The 23,808-nt window shown below is 37.2% G+C and overlaps 1 protein-coding gene and 1 long non-coding RNA gene across 6 annotated transcripts in view; one reads left to right on the top strand and one right to left on the bottom strand.

Annotated features, from left to right (window-relative positions):
• The window catches only part of BMPR1B (bone morphogenetic protein receptor type 1B), a 221,796-nt gene that overhangs the window by 84,276 nt on the left and 113,712 nt on the right, over positions 1-23,808 (top strand). For 2 of the 5 annotated variants that reach the window (XM_024736113.1, XM_024736107.1), the window contains exon 1: positions 22,259-22,692. The exons of the other annotated variants lie outside the window; for them this stretch is intronic. In XM_024736113.1, coding sequence (XP_024591881.1) covers positions 22,620-22,692 — 73 coding nt within the window. In that variant the 5' untranslated portion in view covers positions 22,259-22,619. Of the gene's footprint in view, positions 1-22,258; positions 22,693-23,808 lie in introns of those variants that run through there. 5 annotated transcript variants of the gene reach the window in all.
• On the bottom strand, positions 15,295-22,170 carry LOC112393752 (uncharacterized). The gene is made up of 3 exons (XR_003001999.1): positions 21,857-22,170; positions 18,573-18,762; positions 15,295-15,901 (listed from the first exon to the last, which is right to left on the bottom strand). It is a non-coding gene; the product is annotated as an uncharacterized LOC112393752 (long non-coding RNA).

Raw genomic sequence — 23,808 nt, 5'->3', positions numbered from 1 at the left:
TTCCCCTCTCTGATGACATTGCTCTTTCGAGTTTTTCAAATGAAACCAGTTGGAAGGCCAGGTTTCAACGTAGAGTCCCCAGATTTACTTGAATTTTGTGCTGGACTACTGCTGCCTTGGGAGAGATGATCTGACCCTGGCCCATGGCCCACTACCCTTATTCTTCCCCCTGCCTTCTTACTGCACCACAAGTGACTTATCTTGCATATATGTGGACATCTCAACCTTCTTGTCCGAACTGTGTCTCACATGGCCAGTAACTAATTGCTCTTGGCTATCCGAAGATTATACAACCTGAGTCTTTGGGAAGAGAATTCCAGGGTCCTAGGCATGTGTCACTTATGTACACGTAACAGTGTAATAAAATTTGCATTTTGATTTTGTCGATAATTTGCATTTATAGTGCTTTTTTATTAAATAATTTTAGGTTTCCAGAATAATAATACTCTCTAGGGAAGTTATGGATCAATTTGGGAATTGTATGGAAATACCTGTATTATTTTTGGAAAGTATTTTTAAAAAGAGTGAATGGTTACATTTAAAAGTAACTAATAATAGTTCCATAAACCCAATAATGAAGCCATTTGCTCACTTAAAAAAATTCTGGTCGTAGGCCCGTAAAGTGTTATTTAGTAGCAGGGGGCATGTGGGAGGGAGTGCTAGTTACTACTAACAGTACAGTACCTTAGTTGTTTCTCAGAGTTAATATTAACTACCACAGATTTGTAATTTATAATGTGAAAGTATTTTAGTCACTGAGATTACCTGGATTATTTAGTATTCTGCATCTCTGTGAAATATTGAATGGCCCCTTGTTCGTGGAATTATATGAAATTTTGGGGCAGCTATTTTGGGAATTATGTTATACAACTCAATTGTCTTCTTAATGGTACTGTTTTTCTAAAACAAACAAACAAAAAAAGCCCAGGATTTGATTTTGGCTTGCGTAGTCAAATCAACATAGTGTGGTTAAGAAATGGGACCTGAACTGGAAGAGTTACTCTTCAAGTTCAGCTTGAGCTGTGTTTACTGATCCTTTTCTGCTTCTTGTTAATTGCCACCTCAGACTCTGTACTAATTAATGGGAGAGGAGGGGGCAGGTAGCACTGTTTTATTTTGATAATCCTTGTCAGCAATGTCTGTGTAATCTTCTTGTTTAATTATAATGAATGTGCATTCGGGGTGTATGAACTTTCAACAGCTTTTTTCACTGGAAGTTCACTGGGCAAGGACAGTTTTGCAATTGTCAGACACTGCTAGATTGCATACAAAGCCAATTGTTTTACCATTTTAGTTACTAACTCACACAAATAGAAATCACTGATGGACAAACCATGTGCTTCTTTAAAACCAGACAAGTATAACTATCCAGGGAAATGAAAGAAATCTGTGCTTCCTTTAATTTTTCCTTTTTTTTTTTTTTTTGGAGTGAGGGTAAGAAATTTTGCTTAAATAGGGACATTAATTTTAAGAGTACTTAATGGATGAAAATATTAGAGTAATGTTTTCTCTGGAATGAAGAGCCTAGGCAGGAAGTCAAAATAAATGGAACTGATTTACTCAAGAATTTGCATGTTTTAGCTGTGAAACGACTAGATAAATGATTCTGTTGGAAAGTAGGTACCTACTAGCAGATGCCTATTTTGCTAATTTCCATTTTTAAAGGCTTTTAAGTATAGGGGTAGGTTTAGGTAAAATAAATTCATAATCATTTTGAAGTTTGGGGACCAGTCTTAAAATTGTGTTACAAACAATGTATTATTTATTTGGGGGAAGTGGGATAAAATGAAGGAGGAAGAAGTCAAAAAACACCTTTTTGGCTGTTAATACCTTGAAACTTAGTGGAAAGGAAATAACCAATTTATGAGAACTCCAATGTAAACAAACAGGAACTATGATAAGAAATAGTACTAGGGCCAATTTATAAGACTTGGTCTATGTTCATTTTTCAGATGAAACTTCTTGTACTTCTAGCCATCTTGGTCCATACCAAAACCAAAAGAAAATCTTCCTCAAATGGTGAAAGGTAGCATTTTAATTGGGTGACATATTTGGAAAATCTACTTCTGCTATTGGTACCATGATAAAATTTAAGTGTTATTTAAGCTAAAAGCGTAGTTTTATGTGAATTTGGATGTTATCTACTTATAGTTTTGAATAATGAAGTTTCGTCATGCTATTTCTCTGCCTCATCAGAAAATCTTGACCTAATTTAAATTTGCAGTTAAAATGGAAATCCAAATCCGTGGTTCTCAAGCCAGGGGCAGTTTTGGCAATGTCTGGAGACATTTTTTGATTTTTACCACTGGGAAAGAGTACTACTGGCGTCCAGTGAGGAGAAACGATGGATGCTGCTAAAAACCCTAAAATGCACAGAATAGTCCCCCGTGAAAAAGAAATATGTGGCCCCCAAATGTTAACATTGCAGAGATCGAGAAATCTGCCCTTCTACTTACGAAACACTACACATCTATAATCCATGGATTGTAAAGGTGCTAGAATTTCCCAAAGAAATGCTGTATGTTTAAGGAAACAATCATATGTGGGTATCCAAGTATTGGGTTGTATGGGAATGACCAATAAATAACACGTTCCTAATTTTTATTATTTTCTTTCCCTTTCAAAATATAATTTTTGTACTGAAAGAATAAAAGATTCACTATGGGAAAGGATAAGTGTTAACTACAGTAATGCAAACTAAATAGTTAACTAAAATGTGGTAATCATTTAGCAAAATATACACATATCACATCCTTACGTTGTACACCTTAAACTAACACAATGGTGTAAGTCAAGTATATCTAAATAAAACTGAGGGAAAAAAGTGACTCATGGGGGAAATAGTTCGAAATATGGGAAATAGCAGTTACAAATTCTTTTTAGTCTTTTCTTTCAGTTTTTACTATATATTACAGTTGAAGAAAGTATGGTATTAACTTGGCCTAGGAAGAATACAGTGTGACGAATATGATGGTGTGTGCCATGTTGCATGCTGTTGTGTTTGTAAAGCCTCTGTGATTTCCTTGGTGTAGAGTAGCTACACGTTAGAGATTTTTAAGTGAATTTTAACCCAGAAGCCAAATTCAGGCTTCAGTTCATCTGATTTGAAAAATTTGTCCTCATCTTTTATTCATATGTGATTTTTTTGTTAACCCTGTGATCAGTAGATAAAATTTAAATCAGGTGTTTATTTACTATGAAAACTGTAACTTTTTAAATTTTATTTTATTTTTTAATTTATTTTTCACTGTGTTGGGTCTTCGTTGCTGCACGCGGGCTTTCTCTAGTTGCAGTGAGCAGGGGCTACTCTTCGTTGCGGTGCACGGGCTTCTCATTGTGGTGGCTTCTCTTATTGCGGTGGCTTCTCTTGTTGAGAGCATGGGCTCTAGGCGCACGGGCTTCAGTAGTTGTGGCACACGGGCTCAGTAGTTGTGGCTCACAGGCTCTATAGCGCAGGCTCAGTAGTTGCGGCCCACGGGCATAGCTGCTCCGTGGCATGTGGGATCTTCCCGGACCAGGGCTCGAACCCGTGTCCCCTGCATTGGCAGGCGGATTCTTAACCACTGAGCCACCAGGGAAGCCTGAAAACTGTAACTTGATTCCAAATGAAACAGTCTAAATTTCATCTGCTCATTATTTTTCTTTCATGATATTAATATAGCTAAGTATATGCTCAGTAGTATATTTCAAATGCTTTTTTTTTAGCATTCTGGTATTCATCATTGGTCTTTTAAAAGTCACTAAATCAGTTCTTACTGACTTCTGTATATAATAGGGCAGACATACGATGTAAAAAAAATTTAAGTTATGTAATGTTTTATACGTACAATATACATATAGGGCATATGTAAGCGATGGAGCACAAAAATATTTCTGAACCCACCACTGTACCTAAGAAATTTAAAACTAACGTTGTTAATGCTGTATGAATATTGGCTGAAATAGGGATGTCTGTGTGCTTTATGAACTGGTCTATTTTCAGATATTATTGGTAAAGCACATTATGTTTAGAGAGCTCAGCAGAAAATGAATGCATACTGAGTGTGTGAGAGGTGGGAAAGATTTCTGTTAACATATGTATTCACAAAAAATAGCTCTCTAAGTAAATGAGAAGTAACTTGTTTGAAAAACAATCCGGTAGGTATTTTTTTTTATGTCTTATTCCCTGGGAGAGAAGAAATAGGACAGGCACTGTGGCCAGTAGTGCTGTGGAGAACTTATTTGGTAGCAGGAGGCCTTGTCTATAGAAACACGAAGGCTCATTCAGCTTGGTAACTGCAGTATATTTTATAAGGAAACCTGTGTGTAAAAATAGATGCTGAATGAAACTTCTTTTAGAGCACAGGGCCATATGGTTGTTAAAGCACCACTTTGTTTTACTGGAAAGAAAATAGGAAAACTCCCCATTTGGAAGCAAGTCTTAGGGTAGTGGCTTTTAGAAAATATCTTTCTGTGCACTGTTACTAGTAAGCATTCCAAAACAGATGTGTTTTCTAACCACATTGATTAGGTAACTACCTTAATCAGCATTTCTCAAATTCTGTTAGGGTGTGCTTCTTTTAGAATGATGTTAGAAATCCTAGATAGTTATTTGGCACAGTTTTTCTGTGAAGTTTGGCAGATGTTCAGTATTTGAAACAAAATAAGAAATTGAAGGAAATTGTATTGAAGTTCTAGGTGATCTTTGCTATCTGTTCTTTAAAAAGTCACATGATACACCCAGTCCAGAGTTTTAGTGTTATGTTCTATGACAGGAGAATATTTTTATTTCTGGGATGTTTATAAGCGCATGTATCTGCAAGTCTGTTTCTGTCACATCGATGCAATTTCTGAAATTTGAGTTTGTAAAACTATCGGAAATGAGTTCAAAATGTGACTTTATTAAAATGATATTAAAATAGTATTTACCATAAAACTACTGCTAGTTTAAATGAGAAAGATTTAATTTAAAGTCTCTTTTCCTTATGACGGAGGTAAAGAGAGCAACCCGATTTATTGCAGGAAGGTCTGTGTGATGGATTACCAATAATATCTTGGAGCTCAAGTTAGATAGAGTAAATGGAATCTACTTTGTTAGCAGGATCATACTGTAAAGTTATAACTGAGGAAAACTTTGAATGCTTTTTTCTTATCTCCATAAATACAAGTATATCTTCTTTACAGTAAAATTGCCACGACTTTATTCTCCTTTACGTGAAAGTATTTCCCATTTCAAATGAAAAGCCCATAGGGCTCAAAATAAATGAAACCTAACATGTTTCCATTTTAAACACACATACCCCCCAAACTTTTCTCCATACCTTTCTTTCCTCTCCTCAGAGACCTCTGCCTTCTCCTATACAGCACATGCCTGCCAGTAAAACTTCTAGTATGGTAAAATGTTTTTCAATTTATGTGTTCTTTCCAACTCTTACGTCAGAGACCCTTGAACTTACTTCACATCTAGAAGCACTGATGGCAAGCCTTCAACACTCACTTCTTTTAAAATGTGTTTATATACGTTTGTGTAATACATCTTCTGGTTCTCTGGCTTTGAAGCCTATGCCACAAATGAAACAGACCTCTCACACAAAATACATTTTAATATATGCATGCTTATACACATGAATGAAAAAGTATATATTACAAGAAGTCTTAATGTGAGGACTTTAATGTTGTGTAATATCTTGTAGGTTACAAGCTTTCATATATGATATGTCATTTGTTCAGTATGACAGTATTGTGAGGAGTAAGGGGATTTCTCTTTTCTAGCAAGAACTGATGCTTAGAGGGATTAATTGCAGTGGAGCTGGGATCTGTGACCCTTAGTCTAAGGCACTTTTTATTAGACCACACTAAAAATTCTATTTTGAAACCCAGCAAGATGACACTGCTTATTAATAGTACTGTTGAATTAAGAATTGCTGAATCTGTCTGTAATTTAGCCTATGAGGCCAACACTCTTAGCTAGTTGAATACTGATTCTAGTAGCTAATATATTAGAGTCTATATTTGCATACTGCGTAGTCTGTCCAATAAAGGAAGAGGTAGCATTAATTGATTTATCTGATCTTGCTTTTAGAAAATTCCCTTTTTTCTCTGATGATGAGAGATGATTGAGCTTGACAATTGAAGATATTTCTTGCATTTCAGATTAAAATTTTATCTGTCAGGCGAGTGTCTCAGCCTTTTAGGGTTTCCCCACTCTCTAGGATTCCACTGACTGTCTCCTCCTTCCCAGGTCCTTGCTAGGGCAAACTTAAGAAACCTCATGGTATTAGGAGAGGTGTGTCCAGTGCTGTTACTTTCCTCTGTAACCCACTGCATCTACTGCGGTGAGGGTTGCCCTCCTGCTTACTCAGTCCTTGGTCTAAGCCATTCTAGAACACAATCAACAAGGGTTTATTGTATCTGTAAATACAGTATGAGCACAGATAATAGAGCTTACTTCATTCATTCCGTAAACATCAGTTGTGCTCCAGGCGCAGTTATAGATGCTTTGGATATTGTGGCGACCATGACAAAGTACCTGCCTCCAAAGTGCTGAAGCTTAGGAGGAAACGGGCGATAAATTCAAAAACAAAGATTATCCAACCAGAAATGATCTGAAGAAAATAAAATGAGTTAGAAAAGTTGGTGGTTACTTTTCTTACGATGTTCATGGAGCTGAAATCTAAATAATGAGAATAAGATAGAGGAACAAGTGAAGGGACTGTGAGAGAAAATTAGTGTGGTGTGTTTGAGGGATAAAGAGAAAACCAGCGTTCATGGAACATTTTGGGCAAAGGGGAAAGCGATAGGAGATGAGGTCAAAGAAGCAGGCAGAGGCCAAATCATGTAGGCCACAGTAGCTAGTGTGGTGTGTTTGAGGGATAAAGAGAAAACCAGCGTTCATGGAACATTTTGGGCAAAGGGGAAAGCGATAGGAGATGAGGTCAAAGAAGCAGGCAGAGGCCAAATCATGTAGGCCACAGTAGCAAGTGTGGTTTTGTTTGTACTGGAAGTTTTAAGCAGGAAAATGATATGTGATTTTACACTTTGTGGATGTTTCTTTGGTTGCTGAGTGGAGAACTCCGTCTGTTGTGGGACATATGGAATCAGTATAGTAAAGAGGAAGCTGTTTCACAAGTTTCTGCAAGATCTTAACTTGGTCTAGAGTTTTTGCAGTGGAAGTGCTGAGAAGTGGTTCAATTTGGGATATATTTTCGATATAGTGCTACCAGGTCTTGATATAATGTATTGGATATGAGACCTGAAGAGAAAGAGAGAAGTTAAGAGAGATCTAATGAATTGTGAACAGAAAATATCCCTTGTGAAGAGTTAAAATGGTAACAACTTGGCTGGCTGTCCTGTTTGCATTCATTCATTGTTGTGGAAGTGTGAAGTATCTTGATAGATCAGCATTTTTCACCTGAATTGTTTCTTGGAAGTTGTTACTTCAGTTGGTTCAAATACATTTATTAGCCAGAAGAAGAGAAAATGAATGGGATAAATTTTGGAGTCCACTTTTAAATTTCTAAGTGATTTTCAGAAACATCATCTTCATTAGGAATCATTTTTGAATACCTGTTGTAGAACTGTGATCAAAGTGTCAGTTTACTGGAATGGTTTTCTAACATCTCTGATGACCATAGTTTTATTTACCAAGAGAAAGTAAAGAACATTGCTCAGATTTATGCTGTGAATTTGAAAGACTTGATATGGTACTGATAACCTATTTTAAGATAGCAAATATAATTGTTAAACATTTATTTAGGTTTTATCATGACTAGCAATAGATTTATGGTTGCATTCTCATGTGTCACAAGTACACTTGACTATACATTAGGGCCCCTTGTATAATCACTGTGTATAGTACATCTTTGCTCATTTTATAGAACATAATTTTATTATATGGAGGTTGATACTTGAGTCTTTTAATTTATAGCATTTTCATCATACACATCTTCTATTGGATTCTGTAATCTTGGTGAGGAGTTCAACCTCAAATGATAACGTGAGGAACAATTCTAGTATTACACAAAGGTATAGACCTCAGAACATTCTTGTAAAGCTGTACCTTTGTAAAGTTATCAAATAACTTTGTGTCCATACTACTCCATTCACTTTAAGCATGATTTCTTACCATTTCTTATGTCAGGTACTTTATATTTTATGTTCTCAGTTTTGTTACTAGTTTTTTTCATTTTTTGGAAAAAAATTTAATGTTCATATAATTTCTAGATAACATTAAAAGTTTTCCCCATTATGTCTATATTATTTTAGATAAAAATAATAATTATCAGATTATTCTGGATCTCATTTTAAAAAATATGTGGTGAAGTGTGCTGTAGTTTTATATATATAAATAAAGTCTGTACTTCTAAAAGTACAGATTTTTCTTAACTAAATGCTTAAAGTTATCTATAGTCCAGGTTATTGCTTCTTTCTCTGTTGCCAATTAAAAAAGGAGTAGTACTCTTTTAGGGTCAGAAGACTCCTTAGCTTGGTTTGTAAAACAAAATGAAAAGAAATGTTTCCAAACCTAGAGAACCTATTTCTCAGTTAATTTATTCTCATGTTTTTCACTTTATTAAAAAACCAAAAATAAAATTAGAAGTAGCAATACTAGTTGATTTGTAGATTAATCTCTTGGGGTCTGAAATGTTCAACCAGTTATCTGAAGTTATCTGATTAAAAACATGGAGGGGGAGAAAACCAAAATTTCTCCATTTCTCATGACCAGATCCTCCATGCTTTTCCCTCAGTATGTGGTTCTGAGAGGGAAACCCAGCTTGCTTTATTATTCATCTTTCCTTTTGAACTGGATGATAAATGCTGAGCCATCATGTCAAGCCCACTCTGAAGATGTCCACAGTAACAATAAACCCTTTGTGATGAAAATAGCACAGGGTAGCTATTTACCAAGTTAAAAATCGTGAACTTACTACCTATTATCTATACTACAATGTGCTTTGCACATCAGCAGTCTTCAGCTTATTGACTGGGAAAATATAAGTTAAAGTCTTGTACTTTAATCTCCAAATCACTCAGATAATTAAGTTGGTAGATGAGATGCCTACTTTTATGCACATGTCCACATACATTGTCTGATATGTTCTATACTTTTTCTTAAGGGTGCTAATAATTAATGATCTTTTATCTGTGTGTTACTTTCTACTTGGTGATACTCTTTGCTGTTGTCAGGTTGTCTTGCAGAAGTAAACTTACCACAGTGGAGGAGCCACCAGAGTAAACGAAAGCACGCTATTATTCAGATGAATTAACTTAATGAAGATGATTTCTTCAGTGAAGAGGCAACAGGAAGGCAGGGCCAGAAGCATTTACCCCAGGAGGTTATATGTAGGATGACTGGAGACATTCCTAAAGACAATGAGGCACTGGCATTTGTTGAAGAGAGAGGCTATTTCACTCAGAGGGCTCACGTGGGAATTAACTGGTGTCATTTTGAAGGAGGGTTTTGCTAATTGGCATCTCCCAATTGTATATAATGCCAACACCTTTCTGTATTAATTATTTCCCCTAAGTGTAGCTCAGTAAAGCAAAACTCTTTGCAAATTTTAAAGGTTTAAGAGGAACTGTTGCAATTTCATTAGTTTCCAAAAGCCCTATGTGAACTGTAACAGTTGGTTGGTATTATTTGTATAATGTTTTGTTGTTTGAAGTTGGAAGCATTATGTTCATGTATCGTGGTGATGGCCTGCTGAGTAATTGCAGGGTTCATTATACTACCAAGACTGTCAAGGGGCATTTACGGATATTCACGTGCAGTGAACCCTTGAACTTGAACTGGTCATTCTTGTCTCCCATGGCTGAAATTGTGTTTACTCTAAATGGCAGGAGAAACTTTAATTATGAAACCAGTAAAGAGGCAAAATTACTTAAGTTTAAAGTGATAAATGGGCTATTAAGAAATGTACCTGCAGTTTTTCCTTTTTACTATAAAAATGTTACAGTGTTGACACATAATTACATGTTAATAAATATATATATTCATATATATTTATACACACACCTCTTGAGTTTGACTTTTTAAATTTCATATTAATATTTTCAAATTTTTTATTAATTTTGGTTTATCCATGGAATTCCTACAGTAAAAATAATGGATTCCTAATTTTTTTTACATTGAAACACACACTTTTGGCACACATTTGCTACCAACAGTGTATCTTTAAAACATTTTAGAGCTCAGAATTATGATGAGTTTCCTTGAGAGTATAGATAACCTTTTCATAGTAGGAGGGATATCTTTATGAGTGTCCCTCCACTAGACTTTTAAGGTCTTGAGAATAGAAACATTCTATAAATTAATCTATGTGTCCTGTCTCCCAATGCTCAATGCATAGTGCATGTTCAGTGAAATCTTGTTGAACTTAATTGCAGAGAGCTGAGAGAGAAGTGGACATTTAAGAGAAGATTGCAGTTGGAAATACAGTTACAGCTGGAACACGGAGTACATGGAGATTGGTGGGAGTATATGGAATTGGAGAATGAGGCAGGGCAGATGCTTCTGTCTGCAGGTGCTTGGATCCTACAGAGAGGATATTATGGAGCCACTGCAGGATTTTAACCCGATAATCACTGTTGACAGCATTGTAGAGGATGGGAATGACGCAGGAGTAGGAAATCAACTCTCTGAATCACCCTGGCTGGGATACAGTATCCTGGAAGCCTGGGTTGAACAAAAGTTGTTTCCCTTAAAAAAAAAAAACTTAAAAAATTAATTCTGGTAAAATACACATACCATAAAATTTACTATCTTAGTCATTTTTACATGTTACAATTCCGTAGTGTTAAGTATGTTCACATTGTTGGGCAACCAATCTCTAGAACTCTTTTCATCTTTGCAAAGTTGAAACTCAGTAACATAATACATTATACTGAGTGACTTAAACAACCATGGACAATTATTTTTCACAGTTTTGGAGGCCAGAAAGTCTAAGATCATGATGCCAGAACATTCAGTTCCTGGTGAGGACCCCCTTCCTGGTGTGTAGATAGCTGTCTTCTTTCTGTCTCCTTACGTGGCAGAGAGAGAGAGAGAGAGAGAGAAAACACAATGGAGCTAGCTCAGCTCTCTCTTCCTCTTCTTATAAAGACACTAATCCCATTATGGGGGCCTTACCATTATGACCTCCTCTAAGCCTAATTATTTCCAAAAGGCCCCACCTTCAAATACCATCACATTGAGGGTTATGGCTTCAACATATGAATATAACGGTATTTATCTTTCTGTGACTGGTTTATTTCACTTAGCATAGTGTGTTTAAGGCTCATCAGTACTGTAGCATGTGTCAGATTTTCCTTCCTTTTTAAGGCTGAATAGTATTTCATCATATGAATATACCACATTTTATCCATTCATCTATTGTAGAGTTGCTTCTGCCTTTTGGCTGTTGCTATGCACATGGGTGTTTAAATATCTTCTCAAAATTCTGCTCTCAGTTCATTTGGGTATATATCCAGAAGTAGAATTGTTGGATCATTAAGTAATTCTATTTATAATTTTTTGAGGAGTTATCATATTGTTTTCCATACCAGCTGCACCATTTTACATTCCCATCACCAGTGCACAAGGGTTTCAATTTCTTCACATCCTCCCCAATACTTATTTTGTTTTTTTGATAGTAGTTATCCTGTTGGGTATGAGATGGTGTCTCATTGTGGTTTTAATTTACATTTCCTTTGTGATTACTGATGTTGAGCATCTTTTCATGTGCTTGTTGGCCATTTTTATATCTTCTTTGAAGAAATGTCTATGTAAGTTCTTCACCCATTTTTTAATTGGGTTGTTTGTTGTTGTTGAGTTCTAGTCATTCTTATATATTCTGGATAATAGCCCTTTATCAGATATATGATTTGCATGTCTTCTTCCATTTCCTAGGTTGCCTTTTCATGATATTGATTGTATTCTTTGATGCACAGAGGTTTTAAATTTTGATGTCCAATTTATCTAGTTTTTAAATTGTCTGCTCTTTTGGAATCATATCCAAGAAATCATTGCCCAATGCAGTAATGTGAAACTTTTCCCATGTGTTTTCTTCTGAGAGTTTTATAGTTTTAGTTCTTATGTTTAGTTCTTTGATCCATTTTGAGTTAGTTTTTGTATATGGTATAAGGTAGGGGTCCAGCTTTACTTTTTGCATGTGGGTATTCAGTTTTCCCAACACCATTTGTTTAAAAGACTGTCCTTTCCCTGTTGAATGGTCTTGGCAACCTTGTTGATGCTCTGTGTATACTGCTGGAGCAGAGGGTAAAAAGGGCCTTTAGCACATGGAAATGAGGTAAGCACCTAAGAGACAGAATCTTGGGGAGGCACCAGACACTTACTGAATAAGTTAATCTTGAAGGTAATTCCAAGAATGGAATGGTGGAACCTTGTCAGATCAACAACACAGCAAGGAGGGACTTAGGGCAACTTCCTGAAGCAGAAAGAATGTACAAACAATGTTTTGTTTGTTTTTGAAAGATATCTGAAGTAGACAAGGAGGAAGTGTAAAAGGATAAAGATGAATGACAGGCACCTCACCCTAAGGAAATATAAAGTGTTGTGAGGAAGAGAGTAGGCATAAATAGTTACAACACAGGGTAAAATAATAAGATAAATGTCATAGAAGTGGTACCAGTAAAGTGCTATGGAAGTTTGCAGGAGGAAACAATTACTTCTACTGAGGGAATCAACTGGGTCTTCCTGGGTATATTCATCAAAATTTCTCAGTTGAAAGCCACAGAAACCAACTATGATTAATTTACACAGAAAACAAAGTTGTTAAGAGGATATTTGCTAGTTCATAGATTCTCCAGGAGGAAATGAGAACCAGGTTTGGAAGAGACATAGCCTAGAACAGTACTTAAAATTCCAGCCCAGCGTTTATCTTGTAATAAGGACACCATTGTCACCACAGTTTGGCATAGACCCTACCACTGCTCACATCGTCAGTGCGCGATCCAGATGCTGCCCCTAGACCTGGTGCTGTTGCAGCCTGTGGAGAATGAACATAGCTGCTGCTCCCACCAGCACTGGTCAGAATGGATGCCCTGAAGTCTTTGTTAGCTTCGTGTAAAATCTGGGAGAGGTACATCTGATTTGGAAGATTTCAGTCATGTAGTCATGTCCTACCTGCTGGAGAGGTGGAGAAAGTGAGTCTGTCACTTTTTTTTTTAACCTTCTGTTTTGGCAGAGTTCTGTCTCAAACAAATGGAAAAGGCCCAAAACATAGGAAGTGAGAAGGGCTCTTAAAGCCAGGTGGCTGGAAAGTATGGTAACATCCACAGAGCTGGGAGAGGTAGAATTTGGAGTGCTGTAGGCGTAGTAGTAATACTTAGTTGTGCTGTGGTAGTTGGAAATAGCGGGGTGGCGGTTCAGCAAAAAGATGTAGCCTGGTAGTCGAAATGGCATTAGCTAAAGCCTGGGCGTTACAAAGGAACACATTTGAGAGAAGAGATCGTTGGGAAAGAATCATGGTTATCTATGTTTATATGAACAGGAGAGGAAGAAAGTTGGATAGGTAAAGCCCTCATTATGAAAACCAAAGGAAGAGCTTCTAGCAAGTATTTTATTTGTTCAATTTACTTTTAAATGAATGAGCCTTCTAAAAAGGGAAGTAGAGGCAGTGCCTCATGTTGCCCAGGGATGGAAAGGATAAAGACTAAGAAAAATTCATTGGATTTGTTGAGTTTTGAAAGAATTTCATTAGAATGGTGCAGGTAGAATTCAGAGGGCAGATAGAGCTTTATAAGGAAAAAGTAATTGGGATGAGAGTAAGGTGGCAGTAAGGGTCAGGTACTTTAGGAAGAGAGAGATAAGACTTGTCAAAGGAAATACTTGCAAAAGAAGATTTATCGAGCACCTACTGCATAGTCACTGTTTTTAGTGCTTGCAGTATCCAAGTGAACACAATGGGCAAAGACCAGTGCCCGTGGGGTCCTTACATGCTAGAGGGGTGAGGGAATCAGTTAACAATAAATATAGTAAGTTAATTTAGAGTGGTTAGGGGATGATAAGTGGGGAAAACAAGAAAGGCAGCATAACAAAAATGTGTTGGATTTGTTGACCTTTGAAAGAAGAATTTCATTAGAATGTTGGGAATAGAGGTCCAGTAGGGACGAGTAGAGATTTGGGGATGGGGATGGTTGTAGTGATACGAGGAGTGGTAGGATAGGCTTCATCGAAGTGAGAATGGAGCCAAGACTGGAAGGAAGTGATGGAGGAAGCTAAGTACGTATCTAAGGGAAGAGTGTTTTAGGCAGAGGAAGAGGAGACACAACGCTCTGAGCTGGAGCACGCAAGGTGTGTTTGAGGAACAGAATGAAGAACAGGGAGAATAGGAGGAGAGGGTGCCCAGTGAGATATTTGGAAGCCACCTCTTATGTGACCTTGTAAACCACCATGAGGACTTCGTAAGGACATCATAAGCATCTACTCTAGGACTGACAGCTCTTTGATATTTTTTTGTAGCCCACTATGGGGTTAAACTAAAACTTCTTGTACAATTCAAGACTTCAAGCTTGCTTTTCTTAGGCTATTTTTATTTGTAACAACTTCCAGAAAGAGATAATATAAAAACCAATACAAAGAGATAATGTTAGTAACAGATGCAAAGCGAGGCAAGATTCTTTACTGAAGAGGCAGAAGGTAAACTATGATGAATAATTTATATGGTTTTTTTTTTTGCCTTAGAGTGAAGTAAACATTTTCTTGTTCAATGGTCAATTTCTGATTGTATGCATATCATTTTAATGAAAAATCGAACATCCTTTTTAAACAAGCGTTTCTAAAAGAGCAGCTATTGCTTTTGAACTTCCTCTCCTTCCCTTCTTTTCTTACACGTCCTTCGGTGGAGGCGCTAATGAGATACATTGAAGACTCAGAGTGGAAATTTTGGCGACTGTTTAAATCAGATTGGTCATCTTAATGGGCCTTAAATCAATTTTCAATTTATTTAATATCAGTTCAAGTTGGATTTGCATGAAATTAATGCACAATTGACTCTAGGACGAAATAAGAGTAGAGTGATATTAATCCTCTTTACAAATTGATTTTTAATTTTTTTAAAAATAAATTTATTTATTACTTATTTTGGGCTGTGTTGGGTCTCCGTTGCTGCGCGTGGGCTTTCTCTCTTTGCGGTGAGCAGGGGGCTACTCTTCGATGTGGTGCGTGGGCTTCTCATTGTGGTGGCTTCTCTTGTTGAGGAGCACGGGCTCTAGGTGTGTGGGCTTCAGTAGTTGTGGCACGTGGGCTCAGTAGTTGTGGCGCACAGGCTTATTTGCCCTTCGCACGTGGGATCTTCCCGGCCTAGGGCTTGAACCCGTGTCCCCTGCACTGGCAGGCAGACTCTTAACCACTGTGCCATCAGGGAAGTCCAAGAATTGATTTTTAATGGAAACTGTGTTCAGGTTTTTGTAATGGCTAGCAAGAGATACGGAGAAGTACTAGAGGTTTTTATTTTCTGTTTAGGGGTGCTTTAGCACTAATTTGATAAAGAAGATAATATCCTTTGGAATAGAGCTTCAGGTAAGACAAGTTAGTGGCTTCTGTGGTTCATTATTTTACCTGGTGCATAACTTTAATACTGAAGAGTCCGGGGCCAAAGAGTTAAACAACAAAAGCCCTTTTCTCACGCAGTTCCTTGTAAGTGGGGCAAAGTAGATCTTCTCAGCAGCCTTCTCATGGTGTGAAGAAAACAGCCTCTTTTGTTAAAACAACCTCAGACTCATCTGGTGGAGAGAGGAGTACGTTACATAGTTCTGGTGACTTTGCTCATCTACTTTTTCTTTCTACTGAGTCCGCGGAGTTGCTTCACTATACCTGCTAAAGCACAGGTCGACTCAAGGGAAACAACTCTTCCCGGAATTCTGAGGCGCTCCACTCACCTTAGTCACTTCACTGGTTGATAATACCTGCATTGAAGGGCTGCTGGAAGAGTTAAAAAGATATACAAGACACTGCTTTAAATGAATGACAATATATGTTTTAAAATTATTATTAATATACTTTTTATAAACCACTAATACATGCTAGGGGAAAGTTGCATCTCTTACTGGACCTCTGAATTCACTGCTGTGGCTCCCAGAGTGTCTGTTGTCCCTGTCAGTTGCCCCCCTCCTCTGAATTGACAGGTTTGGGATTGAGGGTATCTCACCCCTCTTTTGCTCTAGCCTGTAGCATTTCTGGCAGTCATGTTCCCTGAATGAATCTCATCAGCCCCAGTGTCTCTGAGTCCTCCGTCTACTGAATGGCTTGTTTCTGCCCCAGTTATTTCTTGCAGAGCAGAAGCATATGGGTCCCTAGCTAAGGAAGTACTGGTGTCTGATCTTATCTACCCGTAACTAGTTCCAGGCCTCCTTGGCTCAGGCACACTCAGTCTTCTCATCTGTAAATGGGAACGATACTGCATGCTGCACGTGAGGCAGTGCGGGTCAGTGAGGCGGTGTATGTTAGTACATAGCATAGTGCCTACACAGTGAAAGCTTGCCAAGTGGCATGTGTCATCATTAGCAACAGCATCCTATAATCTATCTAGAAATAACCTATTTATCATCTCTGCGTTCCTTACTTTCCAGCTCCTGTCAAGACATCACCCTCCCATTCAATTTTAGCTTCTGGCCTGAGATAATCCTGTTGACCAGGTGATGGATCTCTCTATAGTGAATGACATAGAGAATAATCTCAGATTTTATGTATTACCTGGTTCCCTATTACTAGTGTACAAGTGTGACTTTATTAGCCTTTAGTTGAATCACACCAAAACCAGGTATTACCTGAACAGAATTATGCCTGTATGGGGTTTAGGAGTCCTGGGGCAGTCTGGAAGTTTGTTTTGTTTTGGTAAATTCACTGTTAATTTTCATTGGTAGTTTAATTGTATAAGTTGCCTTTAATTCTCTTCTACCGTTGATTGCTTTTTGTGTCTAGTCTTCTTATCTTGTATGCAGTCTATACACATCCTTGTTATGTTCACGGGCTGACATGAGCTTTAAAAAAGAACTCTTCGGTCTCTAGGTAAATACTGTCTTAGGTTTGAGATATCATTCTGTTAGAAAATTCCATGAAACATCTTGCTCTAATGGGTTTGATTGTGCTGATGTTCAAATTATGCGCTCTAAGTACACAGTGTTGCGGCGTTTCAGGACAATGAAGTTTGGGCTTATTTGTTCTCTTTCAAAAGCTGTCTCAAGTACCTTTAATGAGTTGTGGGGAGTAGCAGTGATAAAAGACCAACATTGAAAACGTATATCAGAAGATATTATCATGTCTATTTCCTAATATTGGGGCTGTAGCCTGTTAATAATAATCATATTTGTATTAGGTAAAAAAGGTTTATGCAGTTGATTGTTGTTTAGTTTACATTAAGATATGTTCAGAGTATTTCATAACAAATACTCTACTACTTTTACAGATGCCTCAAAAAGGTTGTGATGATGGTTGTTATAAAAATTCATATTTTTAATTTTTTATATATATCCTTATTGAACAGTTATTTCAAAAAAAATCAGTCTGCTAAAGTCATTGAAACCTGGTTTATAAGTAAAGGTTTTGAAATTTTAAAGCTGAAGTGAAATCTGGTTGTCTCTTTTTATTTGTGTGTGAATTTTTTTGTTGCTAGTGGTAACTATAGAGAATTTTTTTTTCAAATAGCACCCTTTTGATAACAATGGTCTCCCCAAATATACTGTGGCAGAGCTTTAAACTTTATTAAGTCTGTCTTGGGCTCCCCCTTCCTCTCCCTGAGTAAATGGAAGAAAAGTTTGGCAGGCTCCATGCTGTGCACTTGATTGATGTCCAGAACATCTGAAGGACTTTTGTGTCCTGCCTGCTCTCCATGAGTGCATAATGTGTGAATACTTAAAGAAGGTCAGCCCTTATCACACGTAATCTAGGCCTGAGAGCAGATCAACAGTGACAATCATATCCCGTAAGTAAGAGCACAAATCATCCTCTACATGCTTTAGACAAGTTGTGGGATATTTTTTCTCTCTTTTTACCCCTTCCCACTCACGGGGGACCTTGGCAGAGCAACGAAAGCAGAGAGAAGACGTGCTCAGAATAATGTGTCACTCCTTGGAGGGAGGAAGGGATTGTTTATTTGTAATGATGTGATGGTCTTTCACTGTGCAGCTGAAGGGAGCTTGGGCTGTTAATGACTAGTGATGTGGAAGATTGCAGATCGGAACGGGGTGGGGAGGCAGGAGGCAGCCCGAAGCAGCCTGAAGTTGTGGCATTTGTAAACTCCAAGTCAGGAATAAAGCTTTTTGTACACTTGAGTTCTGTTGTTTATTTTTTCTCCGGTAATGGAGTAACTTTTTATATCATTATGTAAATAGTGTATAGCTGAAAATGAGAACAACAATACGGATTAACCAGTACAATTCTGAACACGTTTTTCTATCCTTTGCACAACTAGTATGAAAGTTTGAAAACTGTTTTACTGCAAAATTCTAGAGGATGGTAAAATGTTCTAATAGGAACAAGGAAATAACAGTTGTTTTTATGTGCCTGTGTTTGAACAGAAGTTTAATTTAAAAGCAAATGTTGTTCCAAACAATATTAGCAGAAATCTTCAAGTATTAAAGAAAATAGCACTCACCTTATTTTTCTCATGAAGACTATTAAGGATACTGTTGCATTTTCTTATATAAAAGGAAGATATTCTTCACCTTATCTCAAAAACGTTACTAGTTTCTTTTGACATGTAATCAGCTTCAAGAAGTAGTTGCAGTCATTTCACACAATGGAAACTGTTCAGACGCCCCCTCCAGAAACCAAGGCATTGCTTCCTATGTATGTAGGATAAAACCAAAATCAAATTAAGAGCTGTAAGGCCCTTCCTTCCCAACATCTCCCAGTCTGCTTTTCTAGCCCAGTTTCTCTGCTCTCCAGGCATATCCGGTATCTCATGTTCTCTGCAAACATTGCTCTTTTTTTGCTCATAAATGTCTGTACTGTCTGTTCTCTTTGCTTGGGATTCCTTTGCCCTCTCTTCACCCAGTGAATTCCTACTTATCTTTGAAGAGCTAGTTCAAATGCCTCTTCCCCACAAGTCCAGTCCCCATCCCCGGCCAGAATTAATCTTTGTTTATGTGCTGTACTTTCCACATCCCCTCAGCATAGCAGGCCGTCACTGTATTGCCTTGTCATTATTTGATTATATGTTTGTCTTCACCCATTACAGGGTAGGTTTTGTCCTAAAGGCAGGTACTGTTTAATGTTCTTGTATCCCATTCACTAGGCACAGTCCCCCAAATACAGTTTAAAAAGCTGTAGATATACATAAAATCATATATGTATGTATATACGGAGGGTCCTGTGTGGAACTAAGTCACAGATCCATATTGTTAAAAAGGTAGTCTCATACTTTAAAGCTGTTTCATATATTTCTGCTTCAATTATATGATAATTTAATAAATGAAATAAGAATAAAGTTATTAAATAAATATTTGTCTTTCCGGGTATAATATGAACTTTAAAAATGTGTCCTTGTTTTAGTGATCACATTATTTATGACAGGAACAATTTGGCAAATGTTACATTAAGGAAGATAATTGTTAATAAGGGTTTTTTGGTCAAGGGGCAGAAGAGTGATTAGTGAGAGTTGTCAGGAAATTGACCGTTTCCTGATGTTTTTGTTCAATTACTTGTCTAATCCATATAACAATTTTAACAGTTAGGTAATGAGCAGATTATAGACCAGAGAGTTTAAGTAATTTGCTCAAGATTATACAGATAGCACAGAGTCTCTCTCTACTTTACAACAGGGGCTCCGTCAACTTAGAATGAGTGGGTCTGTGTAAGAATTCTACAAATGATATATAGCAATGGCATGTCGTATTCATATTGGTAGTACTATCTGTAGTCTTCCTTTTCTCTTTCTTGCCCCTCGCACGTGTATATATTCAAATTGTGACCTTTCTTTTAATACTCTCTCAGAGCTTTCTTTGAAGCCTCATTTGGTGTGGATTTTAAGGTGAGTGCGCTAAATCACACGCAAATCTGGATTTTCTTTTTTTTTTGCTAAGTCAGATTTCTGATCTACATTATATGATTTTTTTAAAGGTCTTTTGAGCCTATTTGTCTGGAATCTAATTATGCATTTTATAGAACATCTCCTTCATTGTTGGCACGCAGCATATGTTAAAGGGAATTAATAGGGTTACCTCTTGAATTTCATAGTAGTATAAGTGAGAAGAAGAAATCTGTATTACCAAAAAGTTTGACTAAGTGGAAACCTCTCCTCACACTTCTATCAATAATTTTGACTTCTACTCACATAGTTGGAAGTTTAGGTTCAGAGACTCATCCTATATTCTGAAATCTTAAACCTTTTTTTTAAAAAAAATTCATTAAGCCAGTCCATGCTCAAAAGCCTTTTAGTTATTTATATAATATAGCCTAAACGTTGTAACCTGCATTCGGAGTCCGGCACAATCTGGTTCCACTCTGTCTAGCTTTCTCTCCAACCATTTACTGATAGGTGCTGTCTGCTCCAGTAAGATTTTTCTTCTCATGTTGTTGCACAAATGAAGTATTTAATCCTACCTCTAGTCCTTGCTCACATAATCTCCTCTCTTTTCATCTCCTCTATCTCTGTATAAATTCAATTCATATTTTAGCATTCAGCTCTGCCTCCAAGTTTTGGCCCAGTCTAATCCATCCCTTACTCCGATTTTCTATCTTTATTCCATTTGAAGACACTTCATCTTAAAATAGGTTATTTTTTTTACTTAGTTCTCTATTACATATATATTACTTTTTCTGTGGTATTGTAAACTTCTTGAGTGCATGTACTTCAGCTAGCACGTAGTACAAAATTAGAAATAGTTGCTGATATGGATTGCTTTGAACTGAATTAGGATTCTGGAGAGAGAGAAACTATTCTCTCTTTATGCTGTGAACCGTTTATGGATGCCCATATTGGGAAAGTATGAGCAACGAGAGCTGTCCACATTTTAGCTGTTCACTATTGGCCCTGGAGCTCAAGGCCAGGTTCCAGATTGGCAGTGGAGCCATGTTGTGATGTGGCCCTGAGCCAAATATAGAAGGTTTGAACAAGAGATTCAAGCAGTAGAGCTGGGTTTTTGTCTGGGGTTCACTTATGTTGCCCGTCTGTTCCTGATCACTCTTATTCATTTTAGTATGCCTCAGTTTCCCTTCTTAGCTAAAGACTACCTCATTTAGCACCCCCAACTTTTATTTTCCTGACAAGTAAGTTTCATGGATTCTGTGAAATGCAAAATGTGTAGTCTAAACTTAGGATATTCCAAAATTTTTTATGTGATTAAAAATACTATATTTCTGTTAAATTCCATCTCATGAAACTGAGTTGAGGGTGTTGGATTGATAGTAGTATTGGTTAAATCCTAAAAAGCAGTTGTTGAACTACTTTAAACTGGAGAATAGATTTGAATGCCACCTACTAGGGTAGTGCTGCGAGGTGCTGGTGTGTGTGTGGAGGGGTAGGCGTGTCTCTTAAAAAGGAGAAGCGAGCAGAGATTTTTTTTCCAAGAAAATAATTCTCAAAATTTCAAGTAAACACATTTTCATGCTACCTTAGATATAACCACGGAGCTATGTCTCTGCTCTCATACTCATAAATCCTTTGTCATGCAAATGGATTAGGTTTAGTAAGTACTTCTGTTTGTATCTGTCTGTGGTGATAGTGTAGTTTCTACACACACTGACAATTCATTTATATTTCTTGCTGTTCTTTTATTATCGATGGTTCCCAGAGTCAAACCAATAGCCCTTTAAGATGTTCTTTAGTACTGGAAACGGTCACTCAGAATCTCATGGAAAATTAAAATATTACAGAATGTTCATAGCTTACATTGAGGCACAATTATAATTAACATCTAAAAAAATTGAATAACTTACCTTGGTTTTATTCACATAATAAAATTGGTTCAGTTCACAGTACTTCTTTTTTTTCTATGTAGGAAACTTCAAACTGTAGTCATTTCAAATTAATTAATTTAAGTGAGTAGCCTAACTGAAATATTCATTAAGGATGGCTTTTTACAAGTGACCCTTTTTTGTATCTGTGCATTTGATTCAAAGGCATTTGCCTCATTATTTAAATGTTGAGGTCATGTGAGAAAATGCCATAACATTTGGATGTGTTGCAATATTTCTATCATTTTATCAAAGAAAAAAAATTTATTTCTCCTTGTCTGTCTACAATTCCCACGGACTTACAATCCTTAGCAGAGAAAAAAAAAACCTTAGCAGAAGAAATAAGTAATTGCATGTCGGCGAAGCATAGGTGTGTGTCGCTCTGGAATCTCTCCACAGCTGCCCGGGAGGTGCGGGGACTTTGGCGTGGCCAGTACAGAGCAAAGTCCCGCCTGTGCTGGCCGTTGTGTGGGCAGCTGGGTCAGGCTCCTTTCTTAAGAAAACAGCCTGGCTCGGGGTCCTCACCGCCCTTTGTTGTCCTCCCCACGAGGTGATCAGTTGAAGTCTCCGTGGTGACAGAACCAGTTTGTAACAGGCTTGTCTTTCACGGTCCTGTCTAGGGCTTGCTGCAGGCTTGCCGGAAGCTCTGACAAGAGTGGCAGCAGAGGAGACTCAGTTGAAAGAAGGAAAGGCAAGAGACAGGAGGCTTAAACAGGCGGGTCACATTGACGACTCTCCTGCTGCAATGGGTTGGCTGGACGAACTAAACTGGCAGCTTCACATTGCCTTGCTTATTCTTCTCTCTATGCACACGAGGGGTAAGAAGACCAGTGCCCCACAGTACAGTGCTGACAGGGGGCTCCGTTAATGGCTGGTTTCGTGGTTTTTATCACCGAAGGGAAAGTTCAGGGCAGAAGTTCAGTGGCTAAACATTTCCAACCCCCATCCTCCAACGGCTCTGTAATTTTACTACTTTCTGTATCATGGCAACGCTTTCTCGATAGTGTGTTAGAATAGTTTTAAAAGGGCTGCAAAGTTTCTGTTTTCTCTAGCAATTAAGAATTAAGTGCAGTCTAGTTTGGAACTTTGAGTGTGAAGTTGATTGTCAGCATACAGTGACAGTTTATATGTGAAGAATTTAAGAAAGCAAAAATTCTAATAAACTTGTTTTGATCATTTTAGTTTGAATACTGTTAGATTTTCTATACGTTAGCTAATTAACTTTGAAGTTCATTGTCATTTTTATATGGATGCATTGAGTAAATCTGTAGTTTTATAATGGCAATAATTGTAATTTGTGAATATGTCAGATGTTTATCCATATTTAAGAACAGGGGCTTGCTTAGTGATCATTTTGTCCAGCAGAATTATTCTTGTATACAGTTGACTAAAGGATGGCAATTTTTAAAAATTATTTTAACTAAAAGAGTAATTATAAAAGTAGGTGAGCTATTTTCAAATTAGAAGGAAGGTAACTTCATGAATAGGAAACAATTATCTGTGACAGTGATTTGCAACAAGGGAGTCACAAGGTTGGAAATAAGGAAATAGCGGCTTTATAAAATTAAGCCAGGTGACAAGGGAATATGTATGAGATCAAAATGCATTTACAGTTCACCCTCATATACCTGTGAATGCATTTTATAGAACGAATTTGGCAATACTATTTATTTGGAAGCATGTATTACCAACTGGCATGTATTTTGATTGGCACTTAAAGATGAATGTTTTCATAATCTCAGAGTATTCCATGACACTATTTAGGTATTGTGGCTTGGCTCCATGAAAAGTGCTTTTAATTTCTGGTATAGATAAGTGTAACTCAAAAGGAGTTTTGTGTACTGATGTGAAGGAACAACATGTAGTTCATTTACTTGGTTTGCTAGTTTGTTTTCCAAAAATTGTTATCATCTGGTACCTTCTAGAAGAGATAG

Source organism: Neophocaena asiaeorientalis, unplaced genomic scaffold, assembly GCF_003031525.2.
Source record: "Neophocaena asiaeorientalis asiaeorientalis breed wild unplaced genomic scaffold, Neophocaena_asiaeorientalis_V1.1 scaffold7, whole genome shotgun sequence".
In the NCBI taxonomy this organism is placed as follows: Eukaryota; Metazoa; Chordata; class Mammalia; order Artiodactyla; family Phocoenidae; genus Neophocaena; species Neophocaena asiaeorientalis.
Note: the sequence above shows the minus strand (reverse complement) of the source record. Positions and strands in the feature narration are given on the sequence as shown.